General features: G+C 36.6%; 1 protein-coding gene across 3 annotated transcripts in view; it reads left to right on the forward strand.

Annotated features, from left to right (window-relative positions):
* fmn2b (formin 2b) overlaps window positions 1–23,731 on the forward strand; it is a 287,893-nt gene that overhangs the window by 208,357 nt on the left and 55,805 nt on the right. For all 3 annotated transcript variants that reach the window (XM_039737958.1, XM_039737959.1, XM_039737960.1), the window contains one exon: window positions 8,704–8,796. In XM_039737958.1, coding sequence (XP_039593892.1) covers window positions 8,704–8,796 — 93 coding nt within the window. The remainder of the gene's footprint in view (window positions 1–8,703; window positions 8,797–23,731) is intronic.

Genomic DNA, 23,731 nt, shown 5'->3' on the forward strand with positions numbered 1-23,731 from the left:
TCCTCTTCAAAGGAGTGGCGCCAGGAGCAGAGAATGTCAGAGAGCAAAAGCAAACAATCAAAAAATCAATACGGGCTGTTAGAGCTTTGAAGTGTGGGAAGCATATCATATATCATTGAGGAGTTTTATTTAATATGTAATACGTGCTCTGATTGGGTAGCTTCTCAGCCATCCGCCAATAGCGTCCCTTGTATGAAATCAACTGGGCAAACAAACTGAAAAAGCATGCACCATGAATTTAAAAGACCCATTGTCCGCAGAAATCCGCGAACCAGCGAAAAATCCATGATATATATTTAGATATGCTTACATTTAAAATCCGCGATGGAGTGAAGCCGCGAAAGTCGAAGCGTGATATAGCGAGGGATCACTGTAAAGGGTTAGCAATTTTGGTTGCGGAAGATAATGTAAGATAGAGTTTGTTCCATCTGCAGAATAAAGTTTGTCGGTCAATTATATAAATTTATTTTCAACATTTTAAATCATGTTGTCATTTAAATAAAACTAAAACAATCTCTTTGAATCAAACTGGTAAAGGATGTCGCCGAGCTGACAATTGCCCAGTTGCCACCGAACCGCCATCTCCTGGATCCATCCTCTCTGTTCATACACCACAGTTGGTCACTGTCAGTGTCCTGTATGCGCATTCTCTCTAGGTCTGCATGGGTTTCCTCCCTTAGCCTCAACCAGGTTGGCTGGTTGTTTTGATTTGTCCCTTTTTGAGTGTGTGTATGTGTGTGTGTGTGTCTGCATGTGTTTGTGCGACTAGGCCCTGGTATGGACTTTGCACCCTGTCCAGCTATTTTTTGCCCAACCTCAACTTGGATTTAGCAAATTTGAGAATCCTAATGAACATATCAGTAATTTGGTCATATGTGCATATACGTTAACTTTGTTAATGGCACACAGGCACTTCTTAGTGGCATTAAAGCAACCAGTTAATAGGCACAACTTTCGATAGGGCTACCTGGCCTACCCTGGGCAAAACTAGTAAATGCCACACAGATAATGAAATAGCTAGGAGTAGAATACTGGACCCTGAAGCTGTGAGCAATCAGTGCTAACCACTGCACCATGATTCTTCTTTTACAGCCTTCAACTGGTAATTTTGTAATCTTAATAGTAAAGTAATGGTAATTCCTTCTTGTGTCTGTTGAACATCGGTGACAAAAGTATTGAAATTATCTATCACAATTAAAAAGAACTTCTGGAATTTCATATAATGAAGCAGTCAACTAAGCAGAACCAAATAAACATTTAGAAATGAATGCTTTGAAAATCTTTTTAGCCACACTCCTCTCCTCCTCCTCCTGAGTCTCATGTACAAACATGCCCTTTACTACTCCCGTTTTCAGAAACTCTTAATTCACACTGTTGAAGCTAATATATCTAATGGTTTATGGAATACGTGCCAGATCACACCTATGTGAACAATAAAAGACTGGTGACTTAAAGAGCGTATATTCAGCTTTTGAGAACGTACAAGTTTTACGTCACATCAGCAACTTAGGTGGGCCAGCAGGGCAAAGCCGTGGTATGTCTCATTGCCGACATTTGAAATGCATTAGCCTGGGTTTGCTTTCCAGATGTTACCAATTTTTTCACTTTCTGTGGCAACTAAATCTTAATTCCCTACCCCATCTGCTTTCTCTACCCCATCTGTGGCACAGCTTGCTCAAAACAGGAATGGGCATTACCTACTGTATAATAGCATTTGTTCTAGCCATGTAGATCTGCAGATTTGTAATTTCTCGCCTTCAGTTTCTGCTCCCGGGCAGCAGCATTTCTCTGACATTTTTCTGTTCATGTCTTGGTGTTTATTAGTGAGCTGACACATAACTACAACTATACTGGGCCACATTCCTGATCTCCAGTACCAAGTGAACTGCATGTGCTCAAGGTCTAACATAACACAGACACACACATTCTCATTTCTCCCTTCCCTTAATACCGTCTTTTTAATGACGGTATTTATGAGCTTGGACCCATGTCCCTTCAGAAACGAAGATGGTGGCTACAAATCTATAGTGCATGAGCTGCACTAGCAATTAATTACACTGTGAGAACAGAACAAAGAAATGTCTGAGTTTGTCCTTAAAGATATAACAGATGTGTCAAACCGTGCAAAATCAAGCAAAAGCAGCAGAGAAATTATTTTATTATTTTATATTAGTGTTCTCTTAGCATAGAAGTTCTTACATTATTTTTGCCTTTATCACATAAGTTCAGGTGTACTCAGTTTCATTAAAGTAAAAATATAATTAAAAATATTTGGCTCGGATTAGAATTATTAAATTTAGGTCAGCAATGCTTTACAGAATAGAATGTAGCAAGTATTTTTTGATTATGCTTTTTGCGCAGCTAGTTTTGACTTCTGTGTGGTCTTGTTCTTGATTATGTAAGCACCAGTTCTTGTCTTATTGTTACCATTGAACTTAAGTCTCTTTGATACTTCACACTTCAAATAACATTGTACTTCTGTTTACTAGTGATAATAAAAAAAATATAAATGTTGCATTCTCTTTTGCTTGTCAGCATTTTATTTTGACACAAAAAGGATCTTTTACATGCAGTAGACTTAAGTCAAGAAGTGTCTAAGAAAGCATAAGATAATGAGCAGATTTCTTTTAAGTTAAAGCGTTTATATCTAATTTATAATACAACCGACATTTCTGCTTGCAATTTTAATTTAAGTTCAACAGTTATGATTTGCTTTTGTATGAGCTCACATAACAGTATATTGTATTTGAGCAAAAAGGTTTGACTCCCATTTATGCAAACATAGCAAGTCATTGATCTTCCCATGTATGACATCCTAATGAAAGTGTAATAATCTGGAGCTAAAAATGCTGGAGGGAACAGAAGAACTGAATGTGTAGTATTTACATAGTTAATGGCCGTGTCATCTGTTGTTTTTAAATTTAAATAGCTTCATTTTTTTAATTGTCTGGAATGCGTGGTCTTAATTTGTCATTGCTTTTCATTGTGCATGACCCCAAATTAGAGCCAGTGCTTACTTTTGGTATGCAGACCTTAAATAGTGTTCATTTTGAAACTGGAATGACTAATAGAAAATGGCAAGCACATGCATGTTCTTTCCTTTTACTTCACCAAAAAATGAATGTGAAAAGTTGGTAAAAGGGAAAAAACATGGAAGATTATTTTAGGTTAAAATGTTTTGGGTTTTTTTCTTAAGTTTTGTTTTGAATATTAATATACATGATGATGATGATTTTATTTGTTCTCTCTTGTTCCTCCAATAAAGTTACACTATTTTATTTTATGTGTCATTGACCAGAGTGCTCCCAACCACATATAATGATTAGCACAGCAAGATGCCCATTTAGTAAAGCAATGATAAGTATATCTGCTTAAATAAGATCTGCACTTAGGGACCATTGTTCACCAGATATGCTGGCCCTTACATCCCCCTTTCTTTGTGGTTTTTGTTGCCTTTAGTTCATTGGACATTCTAGTCCTCTTGTGGATGTCAAACATTTTTGCCATTTTATATATACAGTCTAGGTAGTCTTAATGGAATACCAACATATCTATGACAGTTTAAATGGAATGCATACGTTCAGATTTTAGGCTTATGCATAATTTCTGTTTAGAGTTTCATATGTTCTCTCCATCCATCTATCTGTCCATTATACCATTCATTTTTCTTAACCAATACAGATCTGCCAGGAGTCAAACGCTGTTCTCAAAACATGTTTTCTTTTGGGCTCAAGAGTGGAATCAACCCAGAAAGGGTAACTAATACAGAGCAGTTCACTGTGGCACTCGCAGTCTGATATGTACAGATTCAAAATTCGGAGTCTTGATAAATAATTTACAATAACTATATCAATAAAGTTGAGTTGCCATCTGCTTATGTTCATAGGTTTGCATACCACACAACAGCTGTACCCATTTTCATGAAGATTAAAAGAATATTTAGGGGTTGTCTAATTTAAAGTGTAGGCTATATGGTGTCTCATTGCCACCATGAGGGTGAAGCAAGTGGAACTGCAGTGTGATCTGTCAGTTTATTATGCATGCAAACAAACCCAAAATGCAATAAATAACTTCAGTGATAGAACTTACTCTGGGGCCAAGAGAAATCTTATATTAAAGAAAAAGATAATACTAGGATCAAATACATTAAAGGCAAGAATGCTCATCATTACAGCATCAACAAGTTAGCACTCCTGGAGTAACCGCACATTGCATTACATTAAAGTGAGTTCAGATCATCTTGTAACATAATGTAAGCCCTCCAAAACTGTGTAATTGGACTCAATTGTTGGTGAAAGCTCTGTTTTAAAGTGAGACGTGTTCTTTATGGAATGAGATAAAGTCAAGGCCCAAATCCTGTGAATAGTAGACACAGATCTGCAGTCTAGCTTCTCCATCATGGAAACTGTGTATCACTTTGTCAAGGGTCAACAATAGGAAGAATCTGTTTATGAGGAACCATTAAACTGACTGCTTCCTTCTGAATTGGTAAGATGTATTAATCAAAACTAATTGAATTGATCTAATTGAGTTTATCTAATATCTTGAAACGCCATGCTGTGGCGAGCATCTTCAGAAATTGTTTGCTACATTCAGAGTTTATGTGAATTAAGTCAATTCTGTTATCCAAAGTCATCACATTACAGTTCTTGACTCTTTTTACTTTTATTTCTTTTCACTTTTTCACATGCTGTATTATATATTAGCTGGGTTGTCCTTTCTCTCTGTTGTCTATGTCTTAAGAATATATTTAGGACTAGGAAAAAAAATCCCTTTTGATTTAAAAAAAAATAAATTAAATTAAAAAAAAGCCAAGAAAAAGTTTTGCTTCCGAAAGTCCAATGTAATGAAAAAATGTATATCCTAGAAAATCTCAGTAAGAGGGCAAAAAATGTGGGCCATCTTTGCAATATTAAATACCTCTAATAAAAATGAGCTGTTATGTTCCAAAAATTAGAATATCTGATTTTGGTAATCATGTGTTTGCTGTTAGAACCAACAAAAATTGGAAATCAATTGACCTGCCAACTTCAAAGTGCTACTTTGTCAAATCACATATTTCTGTTGACACCCCTGAGCATTTTATAAAGAAAAATCAAGTGGAGGACACTGTAGACTGTTTTTGTATTCCAGTCAGGTGAGTTTAAATTAATATTTAAAGAGAAGGTTTTAAATAATATCTGGCAACACTGAAGTAAACCGCTAGTTTCTGATAACTTACATGATTTTTCCTTCCCCATTTTTCCAGTTCAGTGTTGTGAGGAGCAGGAGATGACTTGTGCAATGCACAGAGGTCCTGATCCAGCCAAGGACTGGGAGCCAGTGCACTACTGGGTACTCCTCATCCATACTGGGCCAAGTTACAGATGGCACTTTGTTACTTAAATGTTCCAAATTTTTTCCTCTTTATGTAACACTTCAGAACATTCACAAAATAGCCTAAAGTATTATTTTATTACAAATAAGGACTTCCCCTAAGAGGTCACATCACTGTATTACTAAGACTGAATTTTAGACACAGAATACATTCTAAGTTTTATAAATAATACTGGTTTATAATTACAAGAAAACATGAAAGACAAGGCTATATTTTTTCTGTTTTGTAAAAAAGTGTTCTGCTCTTTTTTTTTTTATTCTATTACTGTGTACAATATGGTTATTTAGGAGCTCCAGAAACTTATGGTATCAGAGTTATCCATTGATTTTTCTTAAATTCTAACAAAAATATTCTAAGCCAAATAAAGTTCAATGAGGCTGTGCGAGCTGAATGGTTGTGTGTTGCCTTTAGTGTGTGTTTGTGGTGTTATGTGCTCTCCATTCCATTCAGGTGGAGCATATCTTTTCAAAATAAAGGTGTTAAAGAATGTGATTAATTAAGTTTCTTTGTCCATACTTTAACTTAAGACAGGCAGAATGATTAATTTGTTAAAGTACAGAACTACTGGAATTTTCACTGCATTGCAGCTATTTAAGGCATTTTTGTCATGTAGCAACATACCAGAAAATGGCACTTGGCAGGTGGAATTGTGTTATTTTTAGGGTCCCTGTTTGACTTGTAGCTTTTTTTTTTCCTCCTTCTTATTCCTATTGCCTTTTTATTAAACAGACTTGTACTATCTTGATTTCACACTTTCTTACACGTTATAGCTACATACATGTCTAGTATTTTGTGAGCTGCCTTTTAAAGTGCTTTATTTTCAAATGAATAAAGATCAGACATATTAGTCTTTAGGAGTGCTCTTAAATATGAGTGGCACCTTATTTGGCTGCTCAGTTGGTGTGGAGCCAAGGCACTTCTCCCAGCTGTCTGCTTAAGTGCTTCCTTAGGGTCTCCTAGATTTTTGAGCAACCGCAGTTATGTAAGCAAAAACACATTTCAGCTATGTGGCCTACTTTCAATTATTCTTGATTCACAGATTTTTTTTACCCAACTCTAACTAAAATTAATGTTTCTAACTTTTCTAAATTAAACGTTCTACACTATTATATACTTTTTATAAATGTCATCTAAAATAGCTAGAGCATTTCAGCAAATATTTTACGTAGTACCCTTGATCATTAATACCAGTTTATATTGAAAATTATTTGAGTCCTAACAATGTAATTTTTCAAACTTGCAAATCTACCAGCCTAATAATTATGGTCTTAAGATATTAGAAATATTTTAAAGATGCTAATGAAAGTAAAATTGCTTTGACTAGTTGTAATAAAATTGAAAATACAAAGATTTTGTAATTTAACACAATTTTCTTAGCTGAAACAATGCTGCTGTTTGTTACGTTGGCCTGCAACTTTCACAATTTTAGTTAACAAGGTGTACTTAAAGTTTCTTGTTCAATACATACAGTGTCATCTAGGTGATTTTACACCCTTTGAGGTTCTGTTTAATGTATGTATGTTTGTGTGTGTGTGTGTATACATATGACACACACACACATACATACACAATCGTCGTCCCCTGTGGCTCCGCCCGCATAGTAGTGAAAAAGGACAGTGAGGAGGACCCTCCCCAGCCCCCCACTCCTGACGTCACGCTTCCGCCTCCCCTCGGCCCACAACCTTTGTCCCAGATTAGTGTGAATTTATCGCTCCTACATGCAAACTATGATTCTTGGCACAATGAGAGAAGTCACAAAATCAGCCAGAATGTTCATGTGAATTATAGAAAAAATCCAATATAAATCCTTTAAGTAGTTCTCTAGATAAGCAGAGGTAAGATACACCCCGAGGCTGGCACGTGTCTCTCAGATTCAAGCAAACTGTCATACATAGCGCAATGAGAGATGTTCCAAAATCAACCTCAATGTTCAAGCAAATTATACAAGAAAATCCATTAAGTAGTGTTCTCGCGAAAAGCGTTGGATTGTGTGTGTGTGTATATATATCTATATATTAATAAAATATAGAGAGAGATATAATATGCCCACACACTGTGTTTAAATGTAGCATATGTTTGTTCTACCTATGATTTGTAAACAGTATTTTGATGCCTGACTTCTGTATTTGCATGCAATGTACATGGAAATGATCACCCTTCCTAAATATTTTCTATACTAGTTAGACTCATCAGGACTTTAGTAAAATTTTTAAAGGTCTTTTATAGTATTGGCATTATATTTTCTATATTCTAATAGTGTTGACTTCAAATAAAATAATTTAATTTCCCACCTAATAGTGTTTGATCATTATCATCTTCTGTTCATAACTTCAAATGTGAGGATTAAAATGAGAACCCTGCAAACATTAGCACAACAATAAAGCCAAACTTTACGTGACTGTGAGACTCTCTAAATCACTTGACATATGACTCCTTTATCTTTGGAATTGACATTAGTTATGTTAACTCCCCAAACAAGGAACAAGGGTACTTAAATCAAAAGAAACTCATGCTGGTTTAGGGATTAAAAAGGCTCATGAATAATAAGCAGAAAGCCTGAGCCTGGCTGTAGAACATCTATGTTAAAGGTTTAGCCAACATCATGGACAGAAAGTTTATGAAAACTGTCTGGCTGCACACAGTAAATATATATGTTAACATTGGAATGCCCCTTGCGTACCATTTAAAACCACAGTTGTTAAAAATGCAAAACAGGAACTGCCATGTGAAATTAGTGATAATAGGTTTCATTAATGATTTTAGAAGAAAATGTTATAGAACAAGAATACCGAATGAAACATTTTATGGTTTGGATCCCAATATTATCCATGTTTAAATACACTACCCTGGTCATTTTAATTAAATAACAAATCTTGAAAACCTACCTTTTTATTTCCAAAATCAAACTGCCCATTAGACCGATTTTCAACCAATTTTCCCCCAATCCCTATTCTCTAATAAGAATTAATTCTTGTTGGCAGGAAGTGCTGATAAAGGTGTATTGGGGGAACTAAACGACTAAACTTTATTTTTGGGGGGTTAAGTTTAAGTATTTTTCCTAGACTTCATATTGAAATATTTTTTGTGTGCTACAAATTTTAAACTGTTATGATACATTTTGTAGAAACATACCATATTGACATTTGTGCAGTTTTTTATTCCATTCTTTTCAGTCAGATGTTTAAAGAGCAAGTTTGCTTAAATATACCAAATTAATAGATTTTTTCCCTAAAACATTAGTATTATTATAAAGATAACCATGCAACAATCTAAAACTATTTTGTTTGTTCCTTTTTTTGCCCCCCAACCCCCTTTTACTCTTTTAGCCTGTACAACTGAGGCAGATAAAGTTTGTCGCCTTTCCTCAGAAGAGCATTTACAGCCATTTAAAGAAAAGATGGATGAATTTCTTATTCAAGGTGAGTGCTACTTTGTGATAGTTTCCTTTTTTTCATAGTGACTGTTTGGCTGCATGTCAGATAAAATAAGGTAAATGTGAGGTTGAGAGATCTTACTCTTCTGTTATAAACAGAGTTCAGACTGAGTCAGTCATACAGGATTTTATTTTTCTGCATCAGAGAGTCCGCATTTATGGTGCTACTATCTGAGGTTTTTCCCCCCAATATAAACATTTTTCTATTGTTTTATGGTAGCTCTTGTAGAATATTAAACCTTAAGATACGGTTGTTGCAATTGGTTTCATAGATTTCATGTAATTTCCGTTGACACTTTGCAAGACTTTCTAACTATTAAGTTGCTGCACTTTTGAAAATTTCTTTTAAGCTGCAAGGTAAGACATTTTTTTAATGAGCTTGAGGTGTGGGTTTTTTGATTAAGCCATTTAAAAAAAAAAAATGTGTATTATAAATTTAAAAAAATGTCTAATATTGATTTACCTTATAGTTTGTAAGCTGGGCCGTTAAAGGCTACATCATGAACTCACCAGGAAGAAAGTGTTTTTAGATCTTACGATCTACACACTCAAATGGAGTATTTTTGCAAGAGATTTGTTTAAAGAGTAAGGGATCCATTTTGGTTGAACAGGTAGTGGATTAATGAATTGTTTCATTGTAGTTGTAGTAAGGTTACCTGAGGAGTAGGAATTCTGACTCACAAGGCAATTTTATGAGAAAATATCACTTCCATAAGGGAATTATATTATGGTAGCTACAAAAGTAACTGAAACAAATATTTCTGATGAATTTAATTGCAGCAAATATTGATGGTAAAGAATTCTTAGGCAAACATTTTGGGTTAATTCCCAGTATGAGTTCTCACAAGATTATGATGGCAGAGGTCTCTGATTAAACCCGACTTTAGGCAAGTCATCAACAACTGCAACATCTAAAACTATTAAAATCTTGGATTTCATTAAGGATTATTACCTTTGGAACACACTGAGATTTCTTTACCCATTTGAGGCAATATTCTTTTTTTTCACCAGAATACAGTAAAGATTGACAAGTTGTGTATTTCCTTATTAGTAACAACTTTCTGTTTTTCCTTAAATTCTGTGGATATTATGCTTTTTCTTGGGTCATGCTTCTCTAAGCCTGGAATAAGAATGCTTTGTTAATATAACTTGCCATTGTCTATTGAAGCCATTAATACCAGTGAATGAAGGCTTTACTTTTGGCCATTACATCCCTGTGGTATATGCAGGATCACTATGGGAAACACTCAGAATTCCGTATCTAAGGAGACAATTTGATTATGTGACACACTCAAAATGATTTGGAAATTAGGAAATACTGAGAAGACTGACCAAGATTATGCAAATGTATCCAATGAAATAATATATAAATAAGGTTGCCATTACAAACAAGATTTTATCTTTTGATCGTGGGAGAAAGGCAGCAACTGATTTATAAGTCAAGACGCTCTTATGATAAGAATGCAGAGAAGGCTAAACAGATTTTAGCTCAAAAACACATTAAAAAGTAAGTGCACAACCCATCTCTAGAGATTTATAAGACCTTTGGATCTGAAGTTAATGAATGTAAAAAGTAAGTATCATATTTAAGGAATGAGAGTCTCAATAAACATCAGAGTGAAACAAATGAGAGGCTTTATGTCAAGGAATTGTTTGATAAAATTGAATTATTGTTGTTGTGCTGTTTGTAGAAGACCTGGACAAACCTCTGAGGTTAGTGAAAATCCAAGATATTCTATTAGTTCTTTATTAAATGGTAAAACAATAGGTCCACAACTCATTGCAGTTGAGTGGAAATTAAATAATAGTAACAAAAATGCTTCATTTAGCCCCACTAATGCTAGTTATGTTTCAGAAACCTAGAAAATATAGCATGTTACCCAAAACTGTATAGCATGCTTTGATGACTGTCTTCCTAAAAAAGAATAAAGACACTGCTTGTTTGTCAGTCCTACCATCTTGCTACTTTATAGTGATGTTTGAGCCCGGGCAAAAAATATAACTGAAAGGGAAATTGCTCCTTACTATAAAATTACGTGATTAAGATGGATGTGTTCGATTACCTTCAAGTGATTGATTGTTGTATAAATACCTCTTCACTATTCCATTTTCAAAGGTCCTGCTGTCTCTTCTGTCAGAAAAAGCTTTTCACAGAGTGGATTGGCAAAATTTTTTTTTTCAATGTATTGCACAAATATAGGAGACTATGGATAGAACTAGAAGGTAATTTACTTGCTTAACTTTAGATAGCGATTCCTGCTCAAACTCCTCTCTGTACCAATATAGAAATCATTTCTCTCTGCTATTCCAGTGCTTAGAATTGATGTGTTCCTACCCAAGACCTCTGTATTGGCCATGTGTATGTATACTTGGAAAAGTGGTTGAGCAAATATAGAATTTCCCTCAAGCTATTTTTATATACAAGTTGGAAACATTTTGTTAAAAAAAAAATCCTGCCCATCTTTTCTCCTCCTTTATTAGTATTTACACTTGAATGTGTTTTATCTAGTAATGAGAAGTATATTGGTAGTTTTTCCAGACCCTTAAAATTCATTTTGTGATGTGTACCTCTAGATAGTAATGGGCAACAATAAAAAAGGACCTCTCAATTAATGGAATGGAGCTCAGTCATGTATAAGAAACTTTTCATCAGTCTGAGCAAAGCAATGGTGTTCTTCGTTTGTTCGCTTCACTGATAAGCTGCTGATTTGTTCCACTTACCGCCCTCATCCTTACCCAACAGGAATAATCCTTTAAGTGTGAAAGGTGATTATTTTCTCTGAGATTTGCACTTGAATCTGGGTTGATATCATCCCCTAATATTTTAAGAAAAGATTCCTGAATTTGTTAGTGCTGGGTGTCTAAAAAGGTGAGAGAGGGTTTGACCCTTCTGTGCCCCGACACGTTTTATTTTCTCTACCTAAAACCAGAAGTTATGAAAGTTGTTAGAGTTCTGGGATCCAACTTCTGGGATTTGTACTATAATATGATTTAGCTAAAAAAGTAATTGTTTCCTCTTGTTTTTGTTGAACGTTGTTTAAAAGAACAACTTTAAGCTATCCAAAAGAATTTTTCTTTAGCCAAAGTTTGCAGTGTATACTGTATTGTATGACAGAAGTTATGAAATGTGATGAGATGCATTTTTTACACTTTCTAAACTGAGTAATTTAAAGTAACCTGCACTAATGCAGAAAAAATCTTACCTTGCCTAAAATCGGGAAGGTTGCTTTCTACAGAGGTTAAGATGTGATATTTTGGTATACTGGGGTCGCACTACAGCAATAGCTTAGTTTTGTTTCTTTTGTCATGATAGCTTTGGAGTTTTAGCAGTATTTAACATTAATGGCACAGAGAGAGCACAACTGAACTTTTTTTTTTTTTTAATTTGACTTGTGAATCCTGTTTTGTGTTCTTGATATTTTGAAAACGCTTTAATTTGTTTCATATGTAGCCTGTTGTTGTTTTATCCACGGGTTTAAGTTGAAAGATGGCTTGATGAAAGCAGGTTTTTTCCTCTGTTGCACTGAATGGTGAATGGGCCTTTTGATCTGTGTGGCAGTGGGATTTTCTTAGGGAAGATTTCATTGTTTGCATAGACGTTTGTAACTGACAGAGTCGCAACCAGAATCCTCAGTAGAGTCTGTAGGACCTCTTATGCAAGAGAATGTGAGAATTAAATTTGTTGCATTGTTTTCTTGGTATTTTTGGTCTTTAAATATAGCTTACACACTATATTACTTTTTTCTCATCCTTGATATGGCAACAGTAGTGGTTTTGGAAAGTTTCAACTAAACAAAACATGACCCTATTCATTTCCACATAGTATGCAAATTAATACAGTAAGAAAAATACTGTTTTTCAGCATGTCTGTTCACTTATTTACCATCCTCTGTTAGTTGTGGAAAGTGCTTTTGACCTAAAAAATTTAATTTGTTCTATTTTTATGTATTTTTACACAAGAGTATAATAAAATCTTTGGTGGTGTTTATGATTTTAAATCCTATTTTGTTTAGTTTGCTAGAACAAAATTTATTTTGGGGAGCCAAAAAACGTCCACTCATCCTTCTTTTTTTTTTTTTTTTTCCCCCCTGAATTTACCTAATCCAATTTTAAGGTTGCAGACAGTTGGCACCACACCTGGCAGCACCGATTGCAAAGCCAAGTATGCGTGGGAAGCCAACTTAATCTAACTCCTTCTTCTTTAGGGTCTGAGAGGGAGACGAGAAAACACCCAAGTAGAAAACCTAGAGAATCTGAAAACTTGACACAGAATTTCAATCTAACATTCCAGAGCTATGAGGCAGCAGTGTGCCCACCATGCTGCCTGAGTTTTCTGTTTATGTCTTTTAGTTGTTTTTATAGAGATAGATAGATATACATTTTTTTTTTTTTGGGATTGCTTTTCTGTCTATTTCAGTGAGTAATATTTTAGGAGAAATGAACAAAACAGTTATACAAGTTTATTTTCCTCTTAACTCCAAAAGCAGAATCATTGGTTTTCTAATTTTGCCTTTGTAATTGATGCTTATGGATTAATACCCTTGGAATAATAATGTGGTCTCCCTTTACACCTCAAATATTATTAATAGTAAATATTAGGAACGTTACGAATCGGTTTATTTACTTTCACATGTATTTATATGGCCGCCGCCTTTAGCAATTGCTTACATTTCTTTTTCCATTTGGAGCACAGGCAGGTGAAGTGACTTGCTCAGGGTCACACAGTGTCAATGGCAGGATTTGAACCCACAACTGCAGGGTTTGAAGTTCAAAGCCTTAACCATAGCACCACACCACCTGCCCACCATTACCTGTGAGTATTTAAGTGATATGACAGAGGAACAGTACTGTTAAGAAATTAGGAACAAAATCTTGTCTTGTTAAACACTAAATAGTTTTAATTAAAATAAATCATCTTCTTTCTGCTGCTCCCATTTAGGTTTGCCACAGCAGATCATCTTCTTCCATATCTTTCTGTCCTCTGCATCTTGTTCTGTCACACCCATCACCTGAATGTCCTCTCTTACCACATCCATAAACCTTCTCTTAGACTTTCCTCTTCTCTGGCAGTTCTATCCTTAGCATCCTTCTCCCAATATACTCAGCATCTCTTCTCTGCAAATGTCCAAACCAACGCAATCTCACCTCTCTGACTTTGTCTCCCAACCGTCCAACCTGAGCTGATCCTCTAATGTCCTCATTTCTAATCCTGTCCATCCTTGTCACACCCAATGCAAATTTTAGCGTCTTTAACTCTGACACCTCCAGCCCTTTCTCCTGCTTTCTGGTCAGTGCCACCGTCTCAAAGCCATATAACATAGCTGGTCTTGCTACTGTCCTGTAGACCTTCACTTTCACTCTTGCTGATACCTGTCTGTCACAAATCACTCCTTACACTCTTCTCCACCCATTCCACCCTGCCTGCACTCTCTTTTTCATCTCTCTTCCACAATCTCCATTACTCTGTACTGTTGATGCCAAGTATTTAAACTCATCCACCATCGCCAACTCTACTCCTTGCATCCTCACCATTCCACTGACCTCCCTCTCATTTACACACGTGTATTCTGTTTTGTTCCTACTGACCTTCATTCCTCTCCTCTCTAGAGCATATCTCCACCTCTTCAGGATCTCCTCAACCTGCTCCCTACTATTGCTACAAATCACAATGTCATCAACAAACATCATAGTCATGGGGACTCCTGTCTAATCTCGTCTGTCAACCTGTCCATCACCATTGCAAATAAGAAAGGGCTCAGAGCTGATCCCTGATGTAATCCACCTCCAACTTGAATGCATCTGTCACTCCTACTGCAGACCTCACCACAGTCACACTTCCCTTGTACATATCCTGTACAACTCTTACGTACTTCTCTGCCACTCCCGACTTCCTCAAGCAATACCACAACTCCTCTCGTGGCACCCTGCCATAATAATAAAATAAAATTAAATCCACTTACAGTAAAATATTGACCCTTATAAAAAGCCACAAGTGAAATAGTTTTGCAATTATAGGTTTTAAACTTTGATCAGTTAGAATAAGAGTATAAGAAATCAATGGTTTCACACACAAATCAACATCAACCACCTGCTTCTGCGTGTTGTGGCTGCTGTCAACACCTGTTCACCTTTCCTGGCTTGATGGCCAGCAGGAATATGTGGCAAGTCGGCTGTCTTCCTGCATCAGGTGAGTGGCGGTGGCAATCGCAGTGTGAGGCAATCTGATTTGTACCTCTTGTCATTGTAAGTGGCGGTCCTACCAGGCAAATGTTGCAGTGGGACATCAATTACACGAATGTGTTCAGCACCATGATCAGCTGATGCTAGTACCTCATTTTCATTTTCCATTTCCGTGTACAGATCACTTGCATCAAAACTGGTGTCTGAGTCACAGTCCGATTCAGTGATAACATGCAAAACATCATCCATGGAGTATTTCACTTTGGTCACTCGCCAGATGTCGATGCCATTTTAAAGGTTGCTTGCTCTTTACCACTCATGCACATGCAGGGAATCGAGGTCCAATCAACAAAGATAACTTTTCTTCTAGCAAAGAGAGTCAAACTAAAACATAACAGCAAGATTTGTTTTAGATTACAGCTGATTACAGTCCTCTACCCCTGAATTTCGACAAAAGTCGACATCCACCCTGAAAGACTTAATGAACCATCACCTTAAATAGTTTGGTTTACTTATTGTATTATCCAGTTATTAAAAATATATCCTCACTAAACAAATTATTAAGGACCATCTGTACATCTGCTTATCTATGCAATTACCTAATCAGCCAATGATTTGGTAGCACGCAATGCACAACATCATGCAGATTCAGGTCAGAAGCTTCAGTTAACATTCACATTAAACACCAGAATGGAGGAAATAATGATCTCAAGGACCAAGGCATGATTGTTAGTGCCAGATGGCTGGTTTGAGTGTTTCTTAAAACTGCTGGTGTCCTGGGACTTTTATGCATAACAGTCTCTATAGAGTTTATTCAGAATGGTGTGAGAAACAAACAAAGAAAAAAAAAAAAGGTGGATAGTTCTGCAGATAGAAACACCATATTGTTCAGAGGAGAATAAACGCACTAGTTCAAGCTGACCGGCTACGGTTACTCGGATAACTACGCTGTACAACTTTGGTGAGCACAAACGCATCGCATAATGTTGAACACCTCGACACTTGAGAAAGATGGGTTACAACATCAGAAGACAATGTTAGGTTCCTCTCTTGTCAGCCAAGTACAGAAAACTAAGTTTATAGTGGGCACAAGCTCACCAAAATTGGACAGATCTGGTCTAATGAATCTACATTTTTGCGGAGTCACACAGATGGTACGATCAGTATTTGGTGCCATCTGCATGAATCCTTGCACCCAACTTGATTTGCATCAATGGTCCAGGCTGGTGGTGGTGGTGCAGTGGTATAATGTTTTTTTTGGCCCATTTTGCCAAGAAAAGGGATCAATGGAGAATGAGAGCAATGGCTGACACCTTAACTACTGGGAAGTGCACAAATTAAAGAAATGTGGCAACTGCTGCTCCACTGTACCCAACTTTTTGGTGTTATCTGGGAAGAGACCTTAAAAAAAAAAAAAAAAAGGCAACTATTTTAATTGCACTCCTGTATCACAGAATACACAGTGTAGATATTTCAGACCATTTTTTATGTAAACAAAATGCCAAAGTGTTTTGACAGTTGGATTCCCCTTGCAATGAATATGATGGAACCCCCCTACGCATGGTGGGTTGAGGTGGTCTTGTGAGCCAGGAATTCCTTTGGTTTTTAGTGCAAGGTCTTTCGCTTCCATAAATGCCTTGTGTATTCCCACTAAGACCTTTGTGTTTTAGAAATTCCTACCTGCAAGAAATGAAAGGCTATTACTTTGCATCTTGACTTCGGGATTCTTTTGTAGCCCACACTATTCTTTTTATTTACAGCCTAATTTAGAAGGGGCATTGTTTTAAAGTGCTTTGTTAAGTGAGTTGGTTATTGACTGTATGCTATTGATGGTTACACTTGTCCCTATGTTGTCCTGTATTCTTTTAAAAAATCCTTTGTTCAAATGTCACCTAATCACATTTCCCAACACTGGTTGTGTTATGGCAAAGAAGTAAAATGTGAGACCTGCAACAGGTAATGTCAAGTGTGTGGCGTTTTTTAAACAGTCTCATGGTACTGAGCTTTTCTCGTGTTCACCACTACATTAGATGTTGTACTTCATACCTCCTGCAGGCTTTTGAGGCTGTGGTGTCACTAGGGTTCAGCTCACAGCTGTTGTGTAAAATCATCTTTCTTGGCAGCTCAAAGGGTCCACTCATCTCTTAGCATCAATCACAAGATTTTTGCTTTGTTTAATTGTGCAGATTCAGTGAAAGGACAAATTGACTTAGTTTGGAATCCCCATAATTTTACGTAATCAGTACAATGTTGCCATAAATATTTCTGTCCATCCTTAGAAAAGATTTAGCTGACAAGTCTGAAATGCTTAACTGCATTGACAGGTCTGATTAAAATTTAACTTAATTTAATGTTAATCCCATCTCAACAAGACTTGTGTTTTCTGCTCTCTCTTACAATTAGCTGCTGTGCCAACAATGCTGTGGAAATGAGTACCTTTCTGCAGAGTTCTTTATTACTGATTAGCTGATACTTGTTTTATTTTTTCCAGTCCTTATAGGTATGTTATGTACAGTATTCACATCATATGGCAGGTCCTTATTCAGCTGCTACAGTTGTGTGTGTGTGTGTGTGTTGAGTTGGATGTTAAATGTCTGAACCCTGTGTTAATTCCCCAGGGGAAATTCAGCTATTCAATGGTAAATTGGAAAGCAGTTTTTTTTTTTTAAATAAATGTTCATTACAATAAACATTATGGTGTACAGTAAACTTTATATGTTGCCCTCATTCAAGACTAGACATTTTAGTTATTACACTCTAATCAGTGTTTTTTGTTAATTTAAATTAGTGCCTTTCATTCCATGAACACATGCTGTTATCATTTTCTGTTTGGATGTTAATCACGATTAATAATTTTTACTGCATTTTTTAAAATGTTAAAAAATACAGCTTATTAAATTTTCCAGATTCAGTAGGTACATTTTTGTATTTTGAAAAACAAAATGAAACCACTTTAAAGAAAAAGGAAAAAACAGAGAAGATTTAGTGTGTTGGTGTGTAGATAAAAGTGATATTCATACTTGTCAGAAGTCCTTAGATGTAGCTCTGTCTTCAATTACATGGATGATTTGATATTCCCAAAAAAAGAATGCTGTAGATCAGAGAGAGAAGATGTATCCAGCCCGTTCTCTTGGAAATGCTTGGAAACGGTTCAACAAAACTGGTTTAGATTGTTATGGCTTTTGGATCAGACAGCAGCACAGATAGAAATTAGGAAGTCTGCATATAGGGTCAGAGTCTAAGAGGGGTTCTTTTCTGCTGTTTAGATCCATATGGAAGGAGTTAGGACAGCATAAGTTGTGTTAGGTTAGTATGCATGAAATTATTTATTGACTGATTGATTTGTCGCATTCACATATATCCATATTTCTCAAACACAATTGTGGAGGATTTATTCTTTTATAGCAAACATACTCCTTTTAGAATCCGTTTATGATTAATCATTGTAAAGAAGGTTTTGCATGGGTCATGGGTAATGCTAAGTCACAGTTAAACCTCATTCTGTTTGTTGTCTTAATTTTTTTGTTAGAAATATTTTTGCAAGAAGCCTAAAGTAAAGTTGAATTTCTGTCTGTTTAAAGCATGACGTGAAAATCACTGCTCCTATTTCTACAATACTTTGCAACTGAGAATGTAGGCTAGTTTTAAAAAAAAAAAAAAAATGTATATACTGTATATTGTCATAGATGGCCGGGATCCTTACCCAGGACATCTCTTCGCTAGAAGGATTGGGGAGCAAGCCTAATCATGGCATTACCTCCCCTTGGACACTAGATGGCAGTCCCCTTGGGTTACAGCGGTACCTGTTCTGTTTCTTGTCTTAATTTTTTTGTTAAAAATATTTTTGCAAGAAGCCTAAAGTAAAATAATATTAAAAATAAAATAGAAACGTATATGACAATACAGTAAGTATAATTAATATTGCCTTAGTGTAAAGCTTTATAACAATCTGTAATACACAATATCTGAAGAAGATATTTAGGAAAATGTTTTTATTTTTACCTCAGGAAATTTTCAATAAAATTTCATTATAGACAACATTTTTTGTAAACACTCTTGTTCAGGACCATCTACAACGTTGACAACAACATCTGTAAAACTTCTAAGTCTTGATAATGCAACATATAACTGACCGTGGCTGAATACTGGTTCTGGCAAGTAAATGGCAACTTTTTCTAAGGTTTGCCCTTGAGCTTTATTAATTGTTATGGCAAAGGCTAATGTAACTGGAAATAGTCGCCTTCTTATGGTAAAGGGTAAATTAGTAGTGGATAGAGCCAAATCAATATGGGGAATATTCTGACGCTCATTTTCTTTTTTACAATCGATCTATTTGCTCGTATTTTCTTTGTCTTTAAGCCTTTCGTTTGTTGTTGTTTACTTGATGAGCTGACCGCTCTTCCAGGAGATGTTGCTTATATACGATTTGAGTGTCTGTGTCTTTTGTCTTACATGATGTGTCCTTTTTTTTTGGGTGGCATGTTGTTAGTAGATAGTTAGTTAGTAAACATGCATGGGGCAGTATGTGTGGCGTCTCCCCAGCAATGGATTTTATGTGCGCGGCTGCGACTACCCAATCAGCACTCTACCAAGCAATGCTGTCCCTTATTTGGTTATCATGCACGGCCGTGGCTATGCCATTCACTGTGTGCTCAGCTTCCAGTGTGTGTGCGTCCACAATGCCGGTCGTGCGTGTCGCACCGAGCCTCGCGCATGCGCACTTCACCAAAAGAGACACACACACGCATACCTGGACGCACACAGGGGGTTTATTAAAGAGGATATATATATATATATATATATATATATATATATATATATATATATATATATATATATATATATATATATATATATATATATATATATAAATACTAATAAAAGGCAAAGCCCTCACTGACTGACTGACTCATCACTAATTCTCCAAGTTCCCGTGTGGGTAGAAGGCTGAAATTTGGCAGGCTCATTCCTTACAGCTTACTTACAAAAGTTGGGCAGGTTTCATTTCGAAATTCTATGCGTAGTGGTCATAACTGAAAGGTATTTTTCTCCATTTACTGTAATGGAGTTGAGCTCAAAAGCCGTGGGGGGGCGGAGTTTCGTGTGACATCATCACGCCTCCCACGTAATCACGTGAACTGACTGTCAACGCAGTGCGTAGAAAACCAGGAAGACCTTCAAAAAGCGCTGAAGAAAACATGCATTATATAATTGAGAAGGCAGCGAAACAATAAGAAGCGAGCGAGTGACATATACTACCATATTCATGAGTGCTGCTACTTCGGAAAGAAAGCACGGTGTAAACCTAAACTTTAAATTAAGTTCATAGACTGGCTGCCGCTGGCGTTTCTCATGCCCACGGGTAATGCAGGATACAAGTTTAATGAAAGGATACAGGATATAAACGAGAGTTTTGATCACTTTGTAACTAAGTTAAAATTGCACGTGAAGGGCTGTACTTATGCAAATTCCAAGAGACTGTGTTTGTGGGGGATTGACAGTTAAGGCGGGTGGGGGAGTCGCGTCATCATCTCCCCTCCCATTTACCTCATTTCGCTCTGAGCTAAGCTCCGCGGCTATGACAGCAGCAATCCAAGCTGTGAGAAAACAGTAAAAAGGAGGCGTGTCAGACGTCGTGGCATATTTTCTGATGCAGCTAGACGAAAACAACTTTGTGACGCTGCCGCCAAATACACAAAACAATTACTTTAACAATCATGTTATATTATTTTTAAAATGTTTCCTTTTCTTTTTCATACCTTCTTTAACACACTACTTCTCCGCTGCAAAGCGCGGGTATTCTGCTAGTGTGTGTGTGTATGTGTATATATATATATATATATATATATATATATATATACACACACACACACACACACTGTTAAGTGATCAAGTAACCAGAGCAAATTATTATTGCCCAATGTACAATAACATAAATTGTTACTGCACCTTTTAATGAGTATATTGCATACTATGTATTGTATAATATTAGTATATTGCAAATTACCAATATAGCTTATTGTGTATATTCAATTAAAAATTGAATGTCCTCAGTCTGAGATAGAGTTCAGAAAGTTTTTGGCTGATGCGATATGCTATCTTTCTAGTCTGTTTGTTTGTGGATTGATCTATAGTGTCGACCTGATGAATTTCTAGGATGAGCATTATCTATGATAATGTTTTTGGCCCTTCTCGCACAGCGAGTCTTACACAAGAGTTTGAGTGAAGGCAGTTCAGTGACGATGATAAACTCTACTGTTTTTACAACCCGCTGCAGCCTTGGTGCAGCTGTTATACCAAGCTGTCAAGATGCTGTCTTATATAAATAATATGGTTGCTCTGATACAAAAAAACAAGCATAAAAACATCATTTATTAACACATGAACCAAATTAGTCTTCACATGGATGAATATACCTAAACCATTACTCAGTCATTTTCTGCTCTTCTGCACTTGTCTCCCAGTGTTACCAGCAACATGTGGTGCTCCATGGTAAGCTCAGTAACAGGTAAGCTGCACAATCAGGAGATGATTGGTAGAAATGGCTTCTTGTGAACCCCAGTGTCTGTCCTAAGTATGCACCTCAGCTGTGCTGTCTCTGGGAGTGACAGGTGACCCTCTTAGTGATCCCTCAGCAAAGAGCACATCTCTGCTGAGGGATCAATTTTCAGTAAATAGTGAGACAACATGACATCACTGTGCTTTTCCAACTCGGAGGTTCTGTACCTGTATGAAAAACTTTGGTATGTTTAAGCCTAAGATCAACATACTGTACAAACCAGTAGTTCATTTTAGTTTAAATTGCTTCTGTTTTGTGATTTATAGTACAGTATTATTGCTTCACTGTCATTTCATTAAGTTTGAAAATCACATGACACCCACTGCTAGTGGCTGCTTAGCTCTAATTTTGCTTGTATTCTTTCCACCACTTGCTCACCACTGATCGCCGTTCCCATCTAAACACTTATCGTAATGCATTCCAATATGGCTACATCACAAAGAAAATCCTGTTTGTCTATTAGCAGTCCAGTTAAGAAGGCACCCCAAGCTGAAAACTGATTGGAGGAAGATGCCATCTCTCTTCGCATTCTTTCTGTGGTGGAGGAGATGAAAACATTTGTAAATGGCATCATCCAGCAGAACAACACTGAAATCTGGGAAGATGTCTTAAGGGCAGACTTCAGGATTCTGCAGAAAGTCGTTGTCTCTGTTAAACTTGTGGCCACCAGGCTATGGAATTAATAGAAAAATTGAGTCATTGTCAGCAAAGCTCACTGAGATAGAAGATCGTCAGCTTTGCAACAACCTTAAACTAGTTGGCATATGGATTGGCCAAGAAAGAAATGATGCACTAGCTGTCCTGACCAGCTGTTTTCAGACTGCTGTAGAGAGGGCACAAGATAACACATTACAGCCTCCTGCTATTATGTGGTATATCAATTATCAAGACCACTGAAAAGTTATTTGAAAGTCATGAAAATTTCAGCTGCCTCTCCTTTGAAGGGCATACATTTATTTTCATCAGGACTTTAGTGCTAAAAGGGCAATGAACACGCCAACCACAAGGGCAAAGGAATTAGGAGCCGCCATTTTTATGTTGGTGTTTCCTGCATGTTTCAATCTCAGCTTAGAGAATCAACACATTTTTAGACATTTCAGTTGAGGCGAAGAAAGCTTTAGGCAATTACAACTTACTTGGCCCATTCTTCACAAGATGTACAGTCGTGGCCAGAGGTTTTGAGAATAACACAAGTATTGGTTTTCACAAAGTCTGCTGCTTCAGTGTTTTTAGATCTTACTGATATGTTTCTGCGTTATACTGAAGTACAACTACAAACATTTCATAAGTTTCAAAGGCTTTTATTGACAATTGCATTAAGTTTATGCAAAGGGTCAGTATTTGCAGTGTTGACCTTTGTTATTCCAATACCTCTGCAATTTGCCCTGGCATGCTGTCAATCAACTTCTGGGCCAAACCCTGACTGATGGCAGCCCATTCTTGCATAATCAATGCTTGCAGTTTGTCAGAATTTTTGGGTTTTTCTTGTTATCCACCTGCCTCTTGAGGGCTGGCCACACGTTCTCAATGGGATTAAGGTCTAGAGAGTTTCCTGGTCATGGACCCAAAATTTCAATGTTTTGTTGCCCAAGCCAGGTAGTTCTCACTTTTGCCCTATGGCACAGTGCTCCATCATGCTGGAAAATGCATTTTGTGTCACCAAACTGTTCTGGGATAGTTGAAAGAAGTGGCTCTGCAACAAAACATTAACAAAGACCTTAATCCCATTGAGAACTTGTGGTCAATCCTCAAGAGACAGGTGGACAAACCAAAAACCCACAAATTCTGATAAACTCCAAGCATTGATTATGCAAGAATGGGCTGCCATGAGTCAGGATTTGGCCTGGAAGTTGATTGATAGCATGCCAGGGTGAACTACAGATGTTTCAATAAAGAATGGCCAACACAGCAAATATTGACTCTTTGCATAAACGTTATCTAATTCTCAATAAAAGCCTTTGAAACTTGTAATTATACTTCAGTGTACCATAGAAACATCTGACAAAAAAAGATCTAAAAACACTGAAGCAGCAAACTTTGTGAAAACCAATACTTGTGTCTTTCTCAAAACTTTTGGCCACGACAGTACTCAGCCTTGAAATCTGCATTGGGCCATCATCATGCCAAATCTGTGCTTCACTATTATGAAGTCCACCCAGCTATGGCCATCTGGATGTTGGTG

This window comes from Polypterus senegalus, chromosome 16, assembly GCF_016835505.1.
Source record: "Polypterus senegalus isolate Bchr_013 chromosome 16, ASM1683550v1, whole genome shotgun sequence".
In the NCBI taxonomy this organism is placed as follows: Eukaryota; Metazoa; Chordata; class Cladistia; order Polypteriformes; family Polypteridae; genus Polypterus; species Polypterus senegalus.